Consider the following 17575-nt stretch of genomic DNA (forward strand, 5'->3'; position numbering starts at 1 on the left):
ACTGGTTTCTAGCAAAATTAAGAGATTCTAGCAAAAAGCCACATTCTATTGCCAACAGACAAGAAGCTCCCTTTTTAAATGGGCCAAATAGTGTACTTTGTTAGATGTGAGTAACAGCCGGTACTTGCAGGGTTTTATGTTGAACAGAACCTATAGTATGGGCCTTACATACAGGAGCTCATTTAACCCGCACGACTACTGCGGGAGGGAGCTACTGTCATCTTTGGGAACTTGCTGAGAAACAGAGTAAGTTTACGAGCCCAAGGTCACACTTCTATCGAGAAGCCACTTCACTAGAGTAACAACTGTTTGTATGTAAGAGAATGTCATGTTTATGCATTGTGTCTCCAGTGTGACCACATCTGATCCTCGCACTTGCCGGAGGAGCTGGGTGTTTATCTCACACTAAAAGGGGAATCGTAGGGGTACCTGGGTGGCTCAGTTGGTTAAGTGACTCTTGGTTTTGGCTCAGGTTATGATCTCAGGGTTGTGAGATCGAGTCCCACATCAGGCTCCACGCCTGGCACACAGTCTGCTTAAAACTTGTTCTCCCTCCCCCTCTGCCCCTGCCCCCGTACTTTCTCTAAAAGAAATAAAACTAAATGTAGCTCGAAAGGTGAGGGGGCACCCCCAGAGCTTCAGGGTTTTCAGAACCTAGGTCTTGAAGCTCTTTCTTAAACTCAGGGGTCTGTGAGTTCTTTATGAACAAATTGTGTTTTCAATTAGATGACAATCTCTAACACACGTACACACACACCTTTGGAAATAGAAATTTGCAATTTGAAAGATATTTTCATAGAACAGGTTTTAGTTAAGTTATACTTTTCAGTATTCCTTTGGGTCAGTAGAAATCTTTCCATGAAAGGGACTTGATTCATTCCCAACTTTGAGAAACTGTATCTTTACCAGGCCCCTTCACTTGGTGATAGATTTTAAAAATAGGTTATTTTCTATTCAGATTTCAGTCTGTTTTTGATATGGCTTAATTAAAAAAACAACCCTCCAGGTGATTTAACAAGGTGAACTGAAAGCAGAGCTATTTGACTAGGCTTGAGGTGGTTGCTAAGGTTTGTTGCATCTAGATCAGAAACACAAGCTTTATAGCTTTCCAGCTGAGGCTGGCAGGACTCCGCCCACCCGGCCCTTCTCAGGGAGCGGCCCGGGGGAATGAGGGGCTCACCGCTTGTGCGGAGGCAGGAGGCAGCAAGCACCACACACGCCAGGAAAAGCCCTGGGCAGTCAGAAGAGTCCCTGAAGCCTCTGGTGGCAGAAAGGCTGCAGGAGTTCTGCCTGCTCTCCCTCTCTCCCATGGAGCTTTGGAAGTTCTGCAGCTTTTACACAAACTTAGGAGATTCACTCCAAAGAAAGCTGAGGACGAGCTAGAAAGAGGTGTTTTCCTGAGCCCGGAGATGAAAATCCAGATGGAGCACTGGCTGATAGCCACTGGAAATGGGCACGTTCCCAGGCAACTTTTTTTTTTAATCTTGCTCTAAATTATTCCTTTAAACCTTTTTACAATTTTACAAGGGACCTGTTTGTACGTTACACACGCAGATCCCTTTAGGGAAGCAGGACAGTGAGGGTGAGCCATTGGAGGCCTCGAAACTCTTGTGCTGGCCGCAGTCACACTGCAGATAGGGGCAGGGCTGGGCCCGCGCACTTGCCATCCCGCCACCCCCAGTTACGTGTGCTAACATCTAGTGTGGTGCGTGCCCCGTCAGTTCAACAGTTTTATTTTTAAAGGAAAAACAAGCACAACCGAGAAGTAGCTAAATTACGCGCGCAGCAAGCCTTCACAGCTCCGCAGCACGCCCCGGGAACGCCAGTGCCGGCCGCCGTGTGGCAGCTGAACGACAGGGCACGCAGCCCCCGGAGGGAGTAAACAGCGTCACGGATGCCGAGCAAATGTCACTACAGGTGTAACAGGCAGAGGAAAAACACCGTACGTGATTCTTCTCTGTATGCTGAAGATTTTATTTTTCGAATCTTTCAGGGGAATCAATTCCATTTACTAAACCTTTGTAAAATGCCACAGAAGCCAGGGGGCAGAAGGTTAAGCCATGCTCTTAAGAACTGGCCCTCTCCAGGCGGAGTCTCCTTCGCAGATTACCTGGAAGTTACAAAGAGGCAGTTCTAGAATATGAACCTTTTAGATTTAGGCTCATTTTCCACTTTTTTGTTTTCATAAGAGTTGAACTCTTACCTTTCTTCGTTTAACGCAAACCAAAACCCAGATGGAAGAATTACAGTGCAGGACACGCCTTCTGTGGAAGCGCATCTGGACTCAGGCCACGCCCACCCACACAGGGGCCGGTCAGACTCCGCCTGCTCAGGACAGACAACAGGGGAAGCCAGACGCTTCTCTGGGAAGAGCTGCCCTCGCTGCTCAGGTATCAAGAGTGTGGGGAGTACAGACAAGAAAAGCTGGGAAATAAAGGGCGTTTGTATCGTAGATAGGAGACTCCCAAGTGAGAAAGGCTGGTTTCAAAGCTTGAAACCCCAACCAACACCTTCGGTTCCTCTCTCCCCATCATGCTGTTATTTCAAACATCAGCGCAGGAATCAGAGTGATTTTCATTAAAACAAAAGCTCATTTTCTTGTGCCAGAATGTATATAAAATAAAGGGCCAGAGATCAAAGTCTAACAGTTTTCATATGTTCCAACCTTTTTGTCCCTACAGTATATAAATAACCTCCTCCCAAGTTTATTCCTCAAATGACAATGGCTAGTTTTATTTCATCAATGACGGTGTCCAAATGAGTTAATTTGCTTTCGTCACTGTGCATGAGTCAAAGTAGGTCAATTGCAGGCTTCATGCAGACTTTAGAAACTGGACACGTGACTTGAGAACACGCAGGAGAGGGCGTGCAGGAGGTCTGAGCACCAGAAGCTCGGTGGGCTTGGTCAGCAGACGTCCAGCCTGGCTCTGCAAGCAGTTTCCAGTCTCCGCAGCTGTAGGATGAGGGTGAAGCTCCTTGCCAGGGGACAGGGTGGGTCCATTTGTTTAGCTCAGCCTCTCTGCTGAGTATTCAAAATACCTTGAACTTTATCTTCTGCCGGGGAGGAGACTGCATCAAGGTGGGTGGTGTGGTCACTGCTTTAGCGTCTTTACCATGTATGGCCCTTGTAATCTGTAGCCAATCTTTCGGTAATAATTCCTGGTGCCAACTCCTGGGAAGCAGCAGAAAACCGAAGTCAAGCAAAGTCTCTATGAAGCATAACTTTAGTAAAACCCTCAAGAGCCAGCAAGCACTCCCCCTCATTCACAGACCAAATTCCAGTCCAGACTGAATCCCAATCTTAACAAGTCTGAAACATTTTTATTATTTTGAAATCAAGCCGCATTAAAATACAGCAACTGTATTTTAGAGCCTCGCGTGTTTCAGTCCTGTGGACACGGCACATGAGAGGAGGTGGAGCGTGTGTGAGATGTTCCCACTCTCAGCGGAGCCCAACAGTAGCGCCGTTTCCGGGAAGTTGGGAGAAGAGGCTGGGAGGCGGGACCTCCACAGAGTGCCTGGAGGCAAAGGAGCTGCGTTGTAGTGTCAGCACATCGGTCACATTAAATCAATGCTACTTAATTTGCATTTTATGAAAGTTTTGTTTGTATTAACGGTCATATTTATTTTCATGTACGAGTAGCGTAAGTACCAGGAGTTTATACCAGTTTTAAGTTTGCACGTATTTAAACAACATAGCTGATTTGTCAGTACGAAAGATCCATGAACTTACTTTCTTTAGAGAAACACTATCCTGAGCGATGCCTCTAAACTAAAAACAGTATAGACGTAAAAGGATAATGCACGGCTTCTCGGGTATGTCTACGGGAGTGGGTAAGAGGCTGGGCTTTCCATCGGTTTGCTGTGGGTTGCAGACCTGGACCCGTCACTGCATGTATAGGTCTGTGGCCTGCGCCAGTTACTTCACTGCCCGGATTATTTGATTGCCTGTCATAACGTACTTATGTTTTAAGGATGTCAAATATTAAATGAGACAGTCTATGAAATGTGATTAGTTCAGAGTCTGAAAAAGGCCGATTCCTCAGAAACCCTGGCTGCCGTTGTTATTCTTTTAAAGCATTTTATGGCCTGGTACCTGCTTATATTTCTAGCTTCATCTCTTGCTACAACTCTCTCCCTAAACACTATGCTTTCACCTTGGTGAATTTAAAATTTTTCCAAGTTCTCTGCGCATGTCTGACTCTTTCTCTAGCTTCCAGGTCTATGCTCATGCTGTTCCCTCTAATAATTTAACAGAACCCGAGGAGGGGGGTAGTGGAAACTTCCATTTGTAGGTCAGAAGCACAGGTAACAAGCTGGACTTGCAATCGGCAACTGAAGGCAGACATTCTTGTGGGGCTGAGCCGTCCACCTGTGGGATGTGACGCCACCTCCAGGGAGCCGGTGTCGGAACGGAGTTAAGTTACAGGACACCCAGCTGGTGTTGCAGAACTGCCTGATGTGCGGAAACCTGCTGCATCTGGTGTCAGGAGGGTAAGTATTTACAGAGCACCGTGTGCACTGTGATTGAAAACAACAGCGTTTTTCTTCACAGCGCTTTGCCCCCCACGGCTCTCCCCACGGCGGACTGCGTCGCTGCTCTGCCTCCCTGTGTGGTGGAAGTTCTACTGATCTGGTTCCTCACTTTGTATTCCTAGTACGGAGGACTGTGCCTGGAATCAAATAATTGTTAGCTCTTTCAAGTCTAGCCTAACTCTTTAGCCCAACATTTGCTATTTAGGAACAGGCCTTCCCACCATGTTTTGTTTCCCATCCCCTTCAAAATTTTTCAAGTGTTTAGAAATTGGAACTGAAGCTGGCACGACGGAGGTCACAAAACTGGCCCGTGAGAACAGGTCACTGGAGACTTTCCCTTTTAAGTGGAGGATTACTGATACTCCACCTCACACAACTGCGCCTGTCTCTGCGTTCTAATCATTACTTCTGTTCAACACTGTGGCTTGGGGTAGAGCAAGGGGAAAACAAAAACACAGTCCAGGTCAGGAGGCAACTCAGACCCCCTGAATACAGCAAGAAAGCTGAAAACCCCCAGAGGGGCACAACCTCTCCGACAGTTCTCTATTCATAAGCATATCCTATAACCCAGCAATTACACTCCCGAGTGAAAAATGAATGCTTACATCCAACAAGACACATTATTTAGAATATCCAAACAGGAAATATCCCAAGTATCTATCAACAGAATGGGTAAACTGTATTTCCACACAACAGAATGCTACACAGCGATGAAAAAAAGAACTTTAGCATATCTGTAAGAACATGGATGGACCTCACAGACCTAGCGTGGATGAAGGAAACCAGATATAAAAGGGTTAACACAAGTTCACCTGGTAACACGAAGTTCAGACAGAGGTAAAACTAATTTTATGGTCCTAGAAATCAGAGTACTGCTTACATCTAGAAGATGATATGGACTGAAAGAGCGAAGGAGAAAGTCTTCTGGAGCGCTGAACATGTTCTAGTTTAATCTAGTAGTTACATGGAACAAAATCTACACGCAAAAATCCATCAACTGGTATGCTTAATGTGTACTTTTTGCATGTAATATCTCAAAAAAAACAAAACAAAACAAAACCAAACTCCAGAGGGACACTCCATTTAATACATGTTTCAATGTATTTTGAGAGATCAATTTGTCTGGAGAATTCAGAGAAATAAGGCAGAAGGAGTAGGATGAGTGGGCCACTCCACACTTAGCCCCCAACTTGGACAAACCGCCAGGAAACCCTTGCACATACTTCCTCTATGCACGAAGAAGCTAGAAATCATGGCCCATCTCTCCGTGCTAGCTGCAGCCCTTACTTGCTGTCCTGTTGTTTTGGTAATCATGCTGTGCTTTCTTTTACTTGCATGTCTAGCTCCCCTCCTAGAATGTAAGCTCTTTAAACTCAATGACTTCCATCATCAGGGCTTAATAAGCGAGTGGCATATAATGAACATGTGACAAATGCTTGCACATATACTGTACTGTATTCAGTTAGTTATTATGTTGTGTACACACAAAGAAATGTGCTCCTGGGGGATGTCTTTAAAAAATGAAAAAGAAAAAAAAATTGCCTCTGTGTGGTTAGGTGCCAGGTAGTGGGAATGACTCAATGTAAAAGGCATTAAGGGCAGGACTTCTTCACCTAGTTACAAATTTTCTACCTTGTTAACTTAAAGATTTAGAGGCAGCTTTTCAATTTATACTATGATCTCCAATAAAACTGCCCCCAAATGTGTTAGAAATATTTCTGGCTTTTTTATATTTTCTAATTTCACAAAGCAGATGCCATTTTCCATGGACTTAATTCATTATGGAGAATTTCAGATATATAAAAGTAAAGATGATAGCATATCGAACCTCCACATACCCATTACCCAGCTTCAACAATTATCAGTTCGTCAACCAGAGTGCTAATGCTTCTAGCTCTCTACTCAGGGGAAGTCACAAAATACAACTGTCTCCTTCTGGTTCTGCTCAGCTTGGTCACTGGAGACATGTTTTGATTGACTTCTTTCAAATAAAGATGATGGCATCTTCCTTACCATCAATTGCCAGACTGAAGCTGTACCGTTGGTCAGAGTGCCTTACTTCCTGAGACGTGCCACAACCTGTATCTGTCCGCCGCAACCAGCTGCAGAGGTAAGACAGCAGCCGCTCCTGAGACAGGACGAGCCAGGCCTTGGATAACTGCAAAAGTTCACTCACCTTGAGTGTGTCCCGATTTCCTAAGCGTGCTGCTGAAAAGAACAGCTTTACAGGGGTCCAACTAAGCATTCCTCAGCCACGATTCCCACTGAGCATACAGGCTCCCTGAGCTCTCTCTTTCTGCCTTTACACAAGACACGGGCCCTAGAAACCATTACTAGCTTGAGAAGAGGCATTCTGGCTTTGTGCTTTTTTGAAAGAAAGCTATATTTTCAAGCTCCTATCCTTGTTTTCAGTAACATGCAATAGCACTGAGATGGAAAATCTACTTCTGGACCCTCTGGGAAGATTTAAGAATTTGGGGGAAAGAAGTCTGACCACCAGTGGGTCTTAACCAACGAAGCAAAAATATTCCCCATTTGTATTTCTTTATGCCTCTCGTTACTTAAAAGATTCCCCTGGCCCCCACTCCACCCCCTGCTGTTTCTACAATCTGCAGAACAGACTGGTAAAAGCATTAGTAGTCTTAGCCAGCTTGGAGGAGAACACACCATCACCCAGGCTGGGTGCAGGCCACACCCTGCTCCCATCCCCCCTCCATGCGAAGTAGGGCTCCAAACAGTCCTGTCACAGTAACTTTCCTCTTGTTATTCGGCCAAAAACAAGCAATTACGTGTCACAGCTGACGTCAGCCAGCCTCCCAGACTGACGTCGGCAGGCTGTGTCACAGGGCTCAGCGTTAACGCTGCTCCTGCCTTTGAGGAGAGACGCAGTGGGCTATTCACGTAACAACCGAGTTCTCGACTCAATCTCCTGGGTGGCTGCGAAGCCCTGGGCTGGGGGACGAGCAGGACTTGAACCGACCGACACGAAGCAGCCCTCAGGGTGCCCTATGGCCAGCTGTTAGTAGAGCAGTCAGGATGGGGACAGTGGGGGTGGGCCAAATGCCTGCTTGCTTTCATCCTCCAAATTCTGTAACCACAACCAGAAGTTACCTGTATCGTGGGAGCCTGTTTGCTACTCTCAGAGGCGGGATAAATGTTCTATCATCACCACTTTGCAAACTGTGATGATGATGAAATGAGATTAGGTGAAAGAAGAGTATCTTGAAATGTGCTGGAGTGATACTCTGTGATTCTGCTTCAGTGACCAGCCTCTAGTTACCTTCCTGGCTTCCACCTGTGCCCCAGGACAGAGGTAAAGACAGGTGATGCCGTTCACTCCGATGGGGTGACAGGAAGAGAGAGCTGTCTGACTAGGTGGGAAAGCCTCCGTTCCCTTTCCCAACTATGATCTGGGGCTTATTGCTCCAAGGCTGGCTGCCAAGAGCTGCCCACCTCCTGGGAATCTGCCACCTAGGGGAGATCAGGGGCTATAGTATTTCTGTGATCCTATTTCTTTACCAAATGCCTTCAAGTCTCAAGCCCCTCACAGTGGGTGAAAATGCCTCTGCTTTTTGACCCCCCTCTCCTCTCTTTCTTTGAAGATGCACACCATTTAGCTTAAGTTCTGCAAACTCTAAATATTGAGGAAAGAAAGGAAATCATATAAAGTGTACATACATGCCAACTGCCTCAGCCACTGGCTAGAGGAGCAGGCTAATTATGGGTTATTTAAAGCTCTTCAGTAAAAGTGGGGGAATAAAAATCACAACCTTAAGATTAATGAAAGAGGAAAATGGAACAAATCTGTTTACTTAAATTCCACTGATTCTACTTTAGAAAACAAAGGGGGAAGAAGTAAGCAAAAGGAGTAAACTAGTCAATGTGGTACCTGAATTGGTACAAAACAACTCTTTGCTTCTCCATATTACTGCAGCCCTTTCCTTCTAAAAGGATAAATCCAACATCAAAGTAGAGGCTGAGAAAACTGAAAACACATTTTCCCTTCAAGAGATTTAAGTCATGAGCAGGAGATGAGCCTACACCCCAACCAACTCCATTTCAAAACAAAGGAAGCAACAACTTAATAGCTGATTGAGTACAAAGTATAAAGCTGGGGGGGGGGAGACTTTCTCGAGCGCTTACAAATGCCAGGCATTGCATCTAGATGCCTGACACACCAACTTAAACACCTCACAAAGGGGCACCCGGATGGCTCAGGCAGTTAAGCATCTAACTCTTGGCTTCAGCTCAGGTCATGATCTCAGGGTCTTGGGATCGAGCCCCGCATCAGGCTCTGTGCTCAGCATGGAATCTGCTGGAGATTCTCTCCCTCTCCCTCTGCCCCTCCCCTGCTGGTGAGCATGCTCGCTCTAAAATAAGTAAATAAATAAAATCTTAAAAAAAAAAAAAAAACCTAACAAGGTTGGAATTACTATCCTATGAGGACTGTGAGTTCCAGAAAGGGTCCTAAAAAAACGTCTCAAGAGTTAGGAAGCAGAACTGTAATTCAGACCCAGGTCCCTTGTCTCCACAGCTCACAGTATTTCTGATAAGCTACAGCACTGGTGGCACTGGTGCTGTGGGTAGTGCAACAGTCCCTTCCCCCACTTTGGCTTTAAACATCAAGTCTGCTCTAGTAGCAGCACAGAACAGACAACTAACTGGCTTGTCTTCATCACCTTACCTCTCATATCTGTGTCTAGTTTGTCAGTATCGTTTTTGATAGATCACTAGATGAAATAAACACGGTGACCTTATTTTCATTTCACTAATAGGGCTCAATAAGAAAAGTGACATAAAATGGTCTGATAACATAGGCAGGCAATAACAAACTTTGTAAGCAGATACGGCTTACAAATGTGAGACCTACTGTCACTTTTCAGTAACAACTTGATAAATTGTGGTCACCCTTTCTAAAATGAAGAAAAGTACCATACAGAGTTTGGACGGAAAAAGCAACAAAGATGGAACAATGATGGAAACCAGATCCCAGAGGAAGAGCAGTCAACTCAGGAGGAGTATTAAGCCTATAGAAAAGAAGGTGACTTCAGGCTGGACTGTGGCACACTAAATGATGGGGATCAACTTGCCAGCTGAGAACAATTTAAAAATTTAGACAAATTCAAAATGCTTCCACTAAAACAAAAACAAAAACCCCAAAGGTCTAACAGTTATTAATTATCAGGCAGAGAACAAGGTGAGAAAAGGTGAGCTTTAAGAAGGGAGTAGAGCCTTTTCTGCCTCAGTGGTGTGTGCCAGTCCAGGAAGGGTAGCTGAGAGCCACAGAGACCAGCTGGAGACAAGAGGGACCGGACAGGAGTCACGTGGCCAGCAGCAGCAGAGAGCTAGCGAGAATGCTGCTCATCTCACTCCTCCCCATGAAGGGCTGTGCTCTGCACTGAGAGGAACTGAAAGCCAGAGCTGCTTCTAAGACTCAAGGAGATGAAGGAACAGACGGGGGGTCTGAATCCAGGGCCTGGTAAAGGCAGACTCCAGCGTAACAATCCCCTTTCTGGACTGTCTCTGAGAGGCTCAACTTTGAAGTGGAGAGAGGGACTGCTGGGGAGGGGGTCATTCACACGACCTGGATAACCCTCAAGCCCTGTTCTTGGACAACTAGTGCTCTTAGATGCCCTGGTAAAAGGAAACAGAGATCCTCCTTGGAAGAAGCTAACATCACCTAGGTCTTAAAGTATTCTTGAAAGCAAATTCTCTCATAAAACGCACAGCAAATAAAAAATGATGAGGTATACTTTGAAACAAGGCAACAGGGTAACAAGAGACTGTAGGTACTCTAGATCTGGGGTCATCTAATGCAGACTGTAGAAGAACTACGCTTACTACGTTCGTTGAGATAGAAGCTGAACTTAAGACTGTTTAAAAGCAACAGAAAACTATAAAACATGATAGAACAGTTGAAAAAAAGAAATTGGAGAATTGAAAAATAAAATGAGGACTAAGGCATCAATGAATGAGTTTAGCAGTAGGTTAGACTGAATTAGAAAAACTATCAACAATGATACACGGAGAAACAAAGCAATGGGGCTAGGGAAAGAGGGTATGAGACACAATGGATACAATGAGTAGGTCTAACATATGTTTAACTGCAGTCCCAGGAAGGGGGTAGAGAATGGGATACAGTCAATATGAGATAGAGGCTGAAAATTACTCAATTAAAAAAAAATCAACTCCCCAATGAAAGGACCCCAAGCAGAGAAAACCCATACTCAGAAACACCATAGTAAAACCAGAGAAAACACACTCTAAAGCCAGACAATATTAAAAAACAAAAACATAAAAGCAGCCAGAAAGATATCCTCAAGACAGACCTGAGAGTTCTTAACTGCATCATTAAAAGCCAAAGACAGTCGAAAGACAGCTTCAAGGGGCTGAAAGCAAATAAATGCAAACCCAGAATTCTTTACTTAGTGAAAACGACTTTCAAGGAGGGCTTCAGAGGGGAGGGGGGCGGGGGAGTGGGATAGGCTGGTGATGGGTAGTAAGGAGGGCACGTATCGCATGGTGCACCGGGTGTTATACGCAAGTAATGAATCATGGAACTTTACATCAAAAACCAGGGATGTACTGTATGGTGACTAACATAATGTAATAAAAAATATTATTAAAAAAAAAAAGAACAGATAATGACATGCCATACAATCAAAACTTGAATAATTTGCTCCCAGCAGATTACTAAAGTAAATTCTTTAGGCATAAAGAAAATAATACTTGCAAATTACCTGATTACCTATCAATAATAAAACATAAACTGTGATATATCCACATCATGCGATCCTATATATCAAGCAAAATAAAGAGCAAAGAAAGTAATAAATACAACAGTAAATCCAAATGAATACTGAGTGTATATAACAATAATATTAGTAATAATAATGTCTTGTGGATTTTTGAAAAAGTATCACACATGGAGAAACTTCAGAAAATATCTGACCAATAAACATATGAAGAAGGAGTCAACTACATCACTTATCAGGAAATATAAATTAAAACTACAGAAAATACCACCACATACATACTGAACAACTAAAACTCTTATATATTCCTAGTGGGAGTGAAAATTGGTAGCAGGATTGAAAACCACTCTGTAGATTCTTATAAACACACGTAACTCCCTGTAATCCAGCAAGCCACTGCTAGGTGCACTGTCCACAAAAATGTGTGCACATGGGCCCCAAGATACATATGTAAGAATATTCATGAGCCCAAACTGGAAGCTATACAAATATCCAGCGAGAATCACACAAACTGTGAGATGTTTGCATAATGGAATCCTACATATCACTGAAAATGAGTGTAAATGAACACAGCCACATGCAAGCAGCAAGAACAACAACAAATTCACTAAAATGATTCCATTTATCTAAAACTAACAACAAAACTAAACTATAGTTAAGGGATTCATAATTAGGTAGTGGAGTATAACAAGAATACATGGAAGAAAATACCAAAAAAGCTGGGCTGCTGGTGGAAAGAAGAAGGAGGTGGGAGGAAAGGATGATGGGAGGGTCAAGAAGGGGCACTTCTTGGATGCCGCATATGTTCTTGACCTAAGTAAGGACGACATAGGCATCGGTTAAACAATTCACTGTTTAGCAGTTAATGAGCTTTCCTATTTGTTACAGTTTACAGTCAACTTTTAAAAATGACAGAGAAGATTTAGTAATTTTAACTACGTGAATGCTTGTTTAAATAAGGAAATAAATTCTTCATGCATGTGGAATATCAAAAAAACTTAAGTTTAGTGAGTCCAACTGGACAAAGGAAGAACATGAAATTACTAATGTGATTTAATACAGGAAGAAAAATGGAAGTTTAACATCAAGTAACTATTGAGTATGTACTAGGAGCTGGAAATTAAAAGTTTCATCTCCTCGAATTCTTCAAGGAAAGAAAAAAGCTGACCTAATTTAGACGCTTTCATGTCTGAAGCAGGAAAATGAATTTGAAATCTGGAGGAGTGTTCCAGTTCTTTGACACTACCTCTGTTAAGACACAAGGCTGTCCCCATCATTGCTAGTCATGTGTTGGACTGAATTAAAATTTAGCCCACATCACATTCCTAAAGCCAAACTTGAAAAGAGAAAATATGCTAAATCTATCCTTTGAAACTTAAATCTGATTTTTCGGAGTAGGTGCAAAAGACTGAGAGGATGATTCATGATCATTTTTAAAAAATCAGTGAAATAAAAATAAACTTTTAATTATTTTTGGGTTCAATTAATCAACTATTGAGTACTTGATATATGTCTAGCAACATTAATACAAGGCAAATTTATTCATTAGTTTCATTCATTTGCTATTGAAATGAGACTTTATTACATCTCATTGATCTCTTAGTTGGATGGCAACATTTCACTCTTCAACAATGCACACATACTGTTGGGGAAAGGTTTTTATTCTGAACGTTTGAAAATGAACCAATTAACTCAATGACCTTAAATCTTTGAGAGAGGTTTTTTTTCCTTGTTCTAAAATTTTTTTTTTTTACAGTTACCCACATATAATCTTAGCTCTTCAAAGCAGCTGATTTTTGCAAGTCATTAATACAGCACATTAGTACCTTATTCTCTATCCTCTTGGAGATGATGAGAGATACCAGAATATGAGTAGAGCTATAAGATCCAACCTGCTACCCAGCAGCCTAAAAGTTCCTCTATCCATTCTGAAATGGCTATACTAAGATAATAACAAAGACAAATTGAACAAAGAATAAAAGTAGGTAACTTATAAAGCAGTTACAGAGAATCTAAATGAAAGCTACGGTGTTAACTTAGAGTGGGGTGATGGTGGTGGCTTATCCTATAAGCTCTTAGAAAGGTTTTATTTTCCTTCATAGGGTGTCTGATATAGGAGAGCCTTCAATCTTCTAATTCAAAAATGGAGTGGCTCTGTTCATATCAGTGCAGAATATTTGTATATCACAGATCATTCTCACTACTTTGCTCATGTCCCAAATCATTAGTGTGTCTCTGCAGAAATTAAAGACTGTGCCATCTATAACCTGGTAGGAAGTGGGATCCCTTCTATTTATAGTCTTTTAAAAAATAGACTTTAAAAGAGCAAATGGTGGAGTAAGACACTCCAGAGATCAGTCCCTCCACTAAAACAACCACTAAACTGGAAAAAATAGAACCAACTATTTTGGTACACTAGAAATTAATAAGACACTTACATCTGGTGCTTGATGGAGGGGCTGCTGAACTTTGACAGGAGAGCAGCAGATGTAAAGCACCTACTATTCTCCATTTCTACAGTGGCTGGCTGCAGCCACGGTAGGCAATAAGCCCTTTTTCTCTAAAAATTTGGGGTTGTATATTTTGTTTTGTTTGGAAGCTCCTGGGGGGACAAGTGTCTTTGTTTTGGCCCCTCTATGCTGTGCTGGATTCCCTGGGATGTTTATTGTAAGATTTGAAGAGACATACACCACCCTCCCCCATTTTTAGAGATCCAGATATTTAAGAAAATCCCTGTTGGGTCACAGGCTGACTGCAGAGAGAACGGAAATTTTAGTGGGCACATGCAACGAAGAATCAACTTTACAAAAACAGTTTGGAAAAGTCACTATACAAATGGATGACTGCAGACCTTAAAAGCAATCCCTGCAGAGGGGGAGAGTCTGACTCTTATAATATTCAAATGTGCAGTTCTCGACAACAATAGAAAACCCAGGAAAAAAAGAATTTGACAGAAGCTGTGCTTAAGGAAGCCTAGACACTGGCCTTACCAGGCAAAATCCACTGTATTAAATATGCTCAGAAGCTAAAGGAAACCACGCACAAAGAACTAAAGGAGGACAAACAACAAAAGCAAAAATAAGGGGACTGCACAAATTAAAAAGCTTCTGTACAGCAAAAGAAATAATTAACAAAATGAGAAGACAACCTACAGAATGGGAAAAAATATATGCAATTCATATACTGGCTAAGGAGTTAATCTCCTTAAAGAACTCATACAACTCAGTTGTATCTGATTATAGAAAACAATCTGATTACAAATGGGCAGATAAACTAAACTGGCATTTTTTCAAAGAAAATATCCACATGGCCAACAGGTACATGAAAAGGTGTTCAACAACACTATTTATCAGGGAAATGCAAATCAAAGCCACAATGATATGACCTTACACCTGTCAGTACGGCCATCAGCAAGAAGACAAAAGAACAAGTGTTGGCAAGAATGTGGAGAAAAGGGAACCCTTGTGCACTGTTGGTGGGAATGTAAATTGGTGCAGCTGCTATGGAAAACAGTATGGAGGTTCTTCAGAAAATTAAAAATAGAATTACAAAAAAAAAAAAAAAGGAATTACTGTATGATCCAATAATTCCTCTTCTGGGTATATACAACCAAAGGTTATGAAAACAAGATATTGAAGAGATATATGCACTCCACGTTCACTGCAGCATTATTCACACTAGCCAAAATATAGAAACAACTTAAGTGTCTGTCAGTGGGTGAATGGATTAAAAAGTGTGGCATATGGTACATAGTACATGCAATAGAATGTTACTCAGCTGTGAGAAAGAAGAAAATCTTGCCATTTGCAACATGGATGGACCTTGAGGGCATTAGGCTAAGTGATATAAGTCCGACAAAGACAAATAATGTATGATATCACTTATATGTAGAATCTAAAAAAAGCTAAATTCATAAAAACAGTAGAATGGCAGTTGCTAGGGGCTGGGAGGGTGGGGGAATAGGAGACATACTGTATAAGGGTATAAACTTGCAACTTGTAGATAAATAATTATTGGAGATTGAATGCACAGCACAGTGATTACAGACAGCAATATTATAAACATCTAAGAGACTAGATCTTAATTCCTACCACAAAAAAGAAATGATAATTATGTGATGTGTTAAGAGGTGTTAAAAATACTATAATGTGAATCATATTACAATATATAAATTTATCAAATCAACATGTTGTATGCCTTAGATTTATACAATGTTATATGTCAAATACATTTCAATTCGAAAAGAGAACTAAAGGAAATCAGAACATCGCATGAACAAGAAGGAATGTCAACAAAGAGAAATTATAAGAAGAAACCAAACAGAAATACTGGAGCTGAAAAGTACAATAGCAAAAAATTTTTAAATTTACTAGAGGAGTTCAATTGCAGATTTGAGCAGACAGAAAATAGAATCAGTGAACTTAAAGATAATGTGACTGAATTTATCCAGTCTAAGGAACAGAAAGAAAAAGAACAAGGAACCCAAGAGACCTGTGAGACACCATGAAGCATACCAACATACACATCACAGAAGTCTCAGAGGGAGATGAGACAGATAAAGGGTAGAAAAAAAATATTTAAGGAAATAATGGCCAAAATTTCCCAAATTTGATAAAAGACATGAAACTACACTTCTAAGAAGCTCAACAAGTTCCAAACACGATAAACTCAAAAAGATCCACATCGAGGCACATTACAGCCAAATCATCAAAAGCCAAAGAATCTTGAAAGCAGTGAGGAGTAACTCATCATATACAAGGGATCCTCAATAATATCAACAGCTGATCTCAGAAACCATGGAGGTCAGAAGGCATGGGCTGACACATTTAAAGTGCTGAAAGCAAAAAACAAACCTGTCAACTAAGAATTTTACATATAGCAAAATTATCTCTCATGGATAAAGAAGAAATTAAGGTATTCCCATATAAACCAAAGCTAGGAAAGTTTGTTACCACCAGACCTACCCTACAAGAATCCTTCAGGCTAAAACAAAAGGACATTAGACAGTAACTCAAAGAGGAAGGAAGGAAGGGAGGATCAAAGAGGAAGGAAGGAAGGGAGGAAGGAAGGAAGGGAGGAAGGAAGGAAGGAAGAAGAATGAAGAGTGAATGAATGAACACTACTGAAGGTTAACTACACAAGTAAATACAAAAGCCAGTATTATAGTACTGGTTTGTAACTCCTTTTTTTCCCTATATAATTTAAAAGACAAATTCATAAAACAATGATTATGAATTTGTTAAGAGACTTACAGGTATAAAGATGTAATTTATGACAGTAACAAGGCAAAACAGAGACAGAAATGTATAGCAGTAAAGTGCATACTATTAAAACTAAATTCGTATTATTCAAACTAAGTTGTTGGAAGTTTAAGATGTTAATTGTAATCCCTCAAGTAATCACTAAGAAAATAAGTAGTAACCAAAAGAGAGCTGGGGTGGATATACTATCAAAGATATTTTAAGTCAAAAAAATTTACAGGAGATGAAGAAGGATGTTATATATTGATAAAAGGTTCAATTCATCAAGGTTTAACAATTATAAACATATTTACACCTAACAACAGAGCCCCAAAACACATGAAGCAAAAATGGACAGAACTAAAGGGAGAAATAAATAGGCCTACATTAAGAAATTGAGACTTCAATACACATTTTCAATAATTTCCTGAAAAATAAGACAGAAGATCAATAAGGAAATAGAGGACTTGAAAAACCCTTTAAACCAATTAGACCTACAAGACATATACATAACACATCACTCAACAACAGCAGAATATATACTTTCCACAATGGACATGGAGCGTTCTCCAACTTAGATCATATATCAGGTCATAAAACAAATCTTTTTTTTTTTAAAGATTTTTTATTTATTCATTTGACAGAGAGAGAGACAGCCAGCGAGAGAGGGAACACAAGCAGGGGGAGTGGGAGAGGGAGGAGCCTGACGTGGGGCTTGATCCCAGGACCCTGGGATCACGCCCTGAGCCGAAGGCAGATGCTTAACGACTGAGCCACCCAGGTGCCCCATAAAACAAATCTTAATAAATTTAAAGACTGAAATCTTACAAAGTATGAAAAAAGTATAAAGAAAAAAAGACTGAAATCACTAAAATCAGAGATGAAAGAGGAGACATTACTGACTTTACAGAAATAAAAAGAATTATAAGAATACTGTGAACAACAATATGGATGTGTGTGTACACCAACATATTGGATAACCTAGTTAAAATGGACAAATTCCTAGAAACACAAACTACAAAGACTAACTCAAGAAGAAATAGA

The 17575-nt window shown here is 41.4% G+C and overlaps 1 protein-coding gene across 1 annotated transcript in view; it reads right to left on the reverse strand.

The window, feature by feature from the left end:
• Positions 1-1953: 1953 nt before the first annotated feature.
• Positions 1954-17575, reverse strand: part of ELP3 (elongator acetyltransferase complex subunit 3) — a 101230-nt gene continuing 85608 nt past the window's right edge. The window contains exon 15 of the mRNA XM_026518933.4: positions 1954-3172. Within this exon, the coding sequence (XP_026374718.1) occupies positions 3093-3172 (80 nt within the window). The 3' untranslated portion in view covers positions 1954-3092. The remainder of the gene's footprint in view (positions 3173-17575) is intronic.

The sequence above is a fragment of the Ursus arctos genome, unplaced genomic scaffold, assembly GCF_023065955.2.
Source record: "Ursus arctos isolate Adak ecotype North America unplaced genomic scaffold, UrsArc2.0 scaffold_11, whole genome shotgun sequence".
NCBI classification, from domain to species: domain Eukaryota; kingdom Metazoa; phylum Chordata; class Mammalia; order Carnivora; family Ursidae; genus Ursus; species Ursus arctos.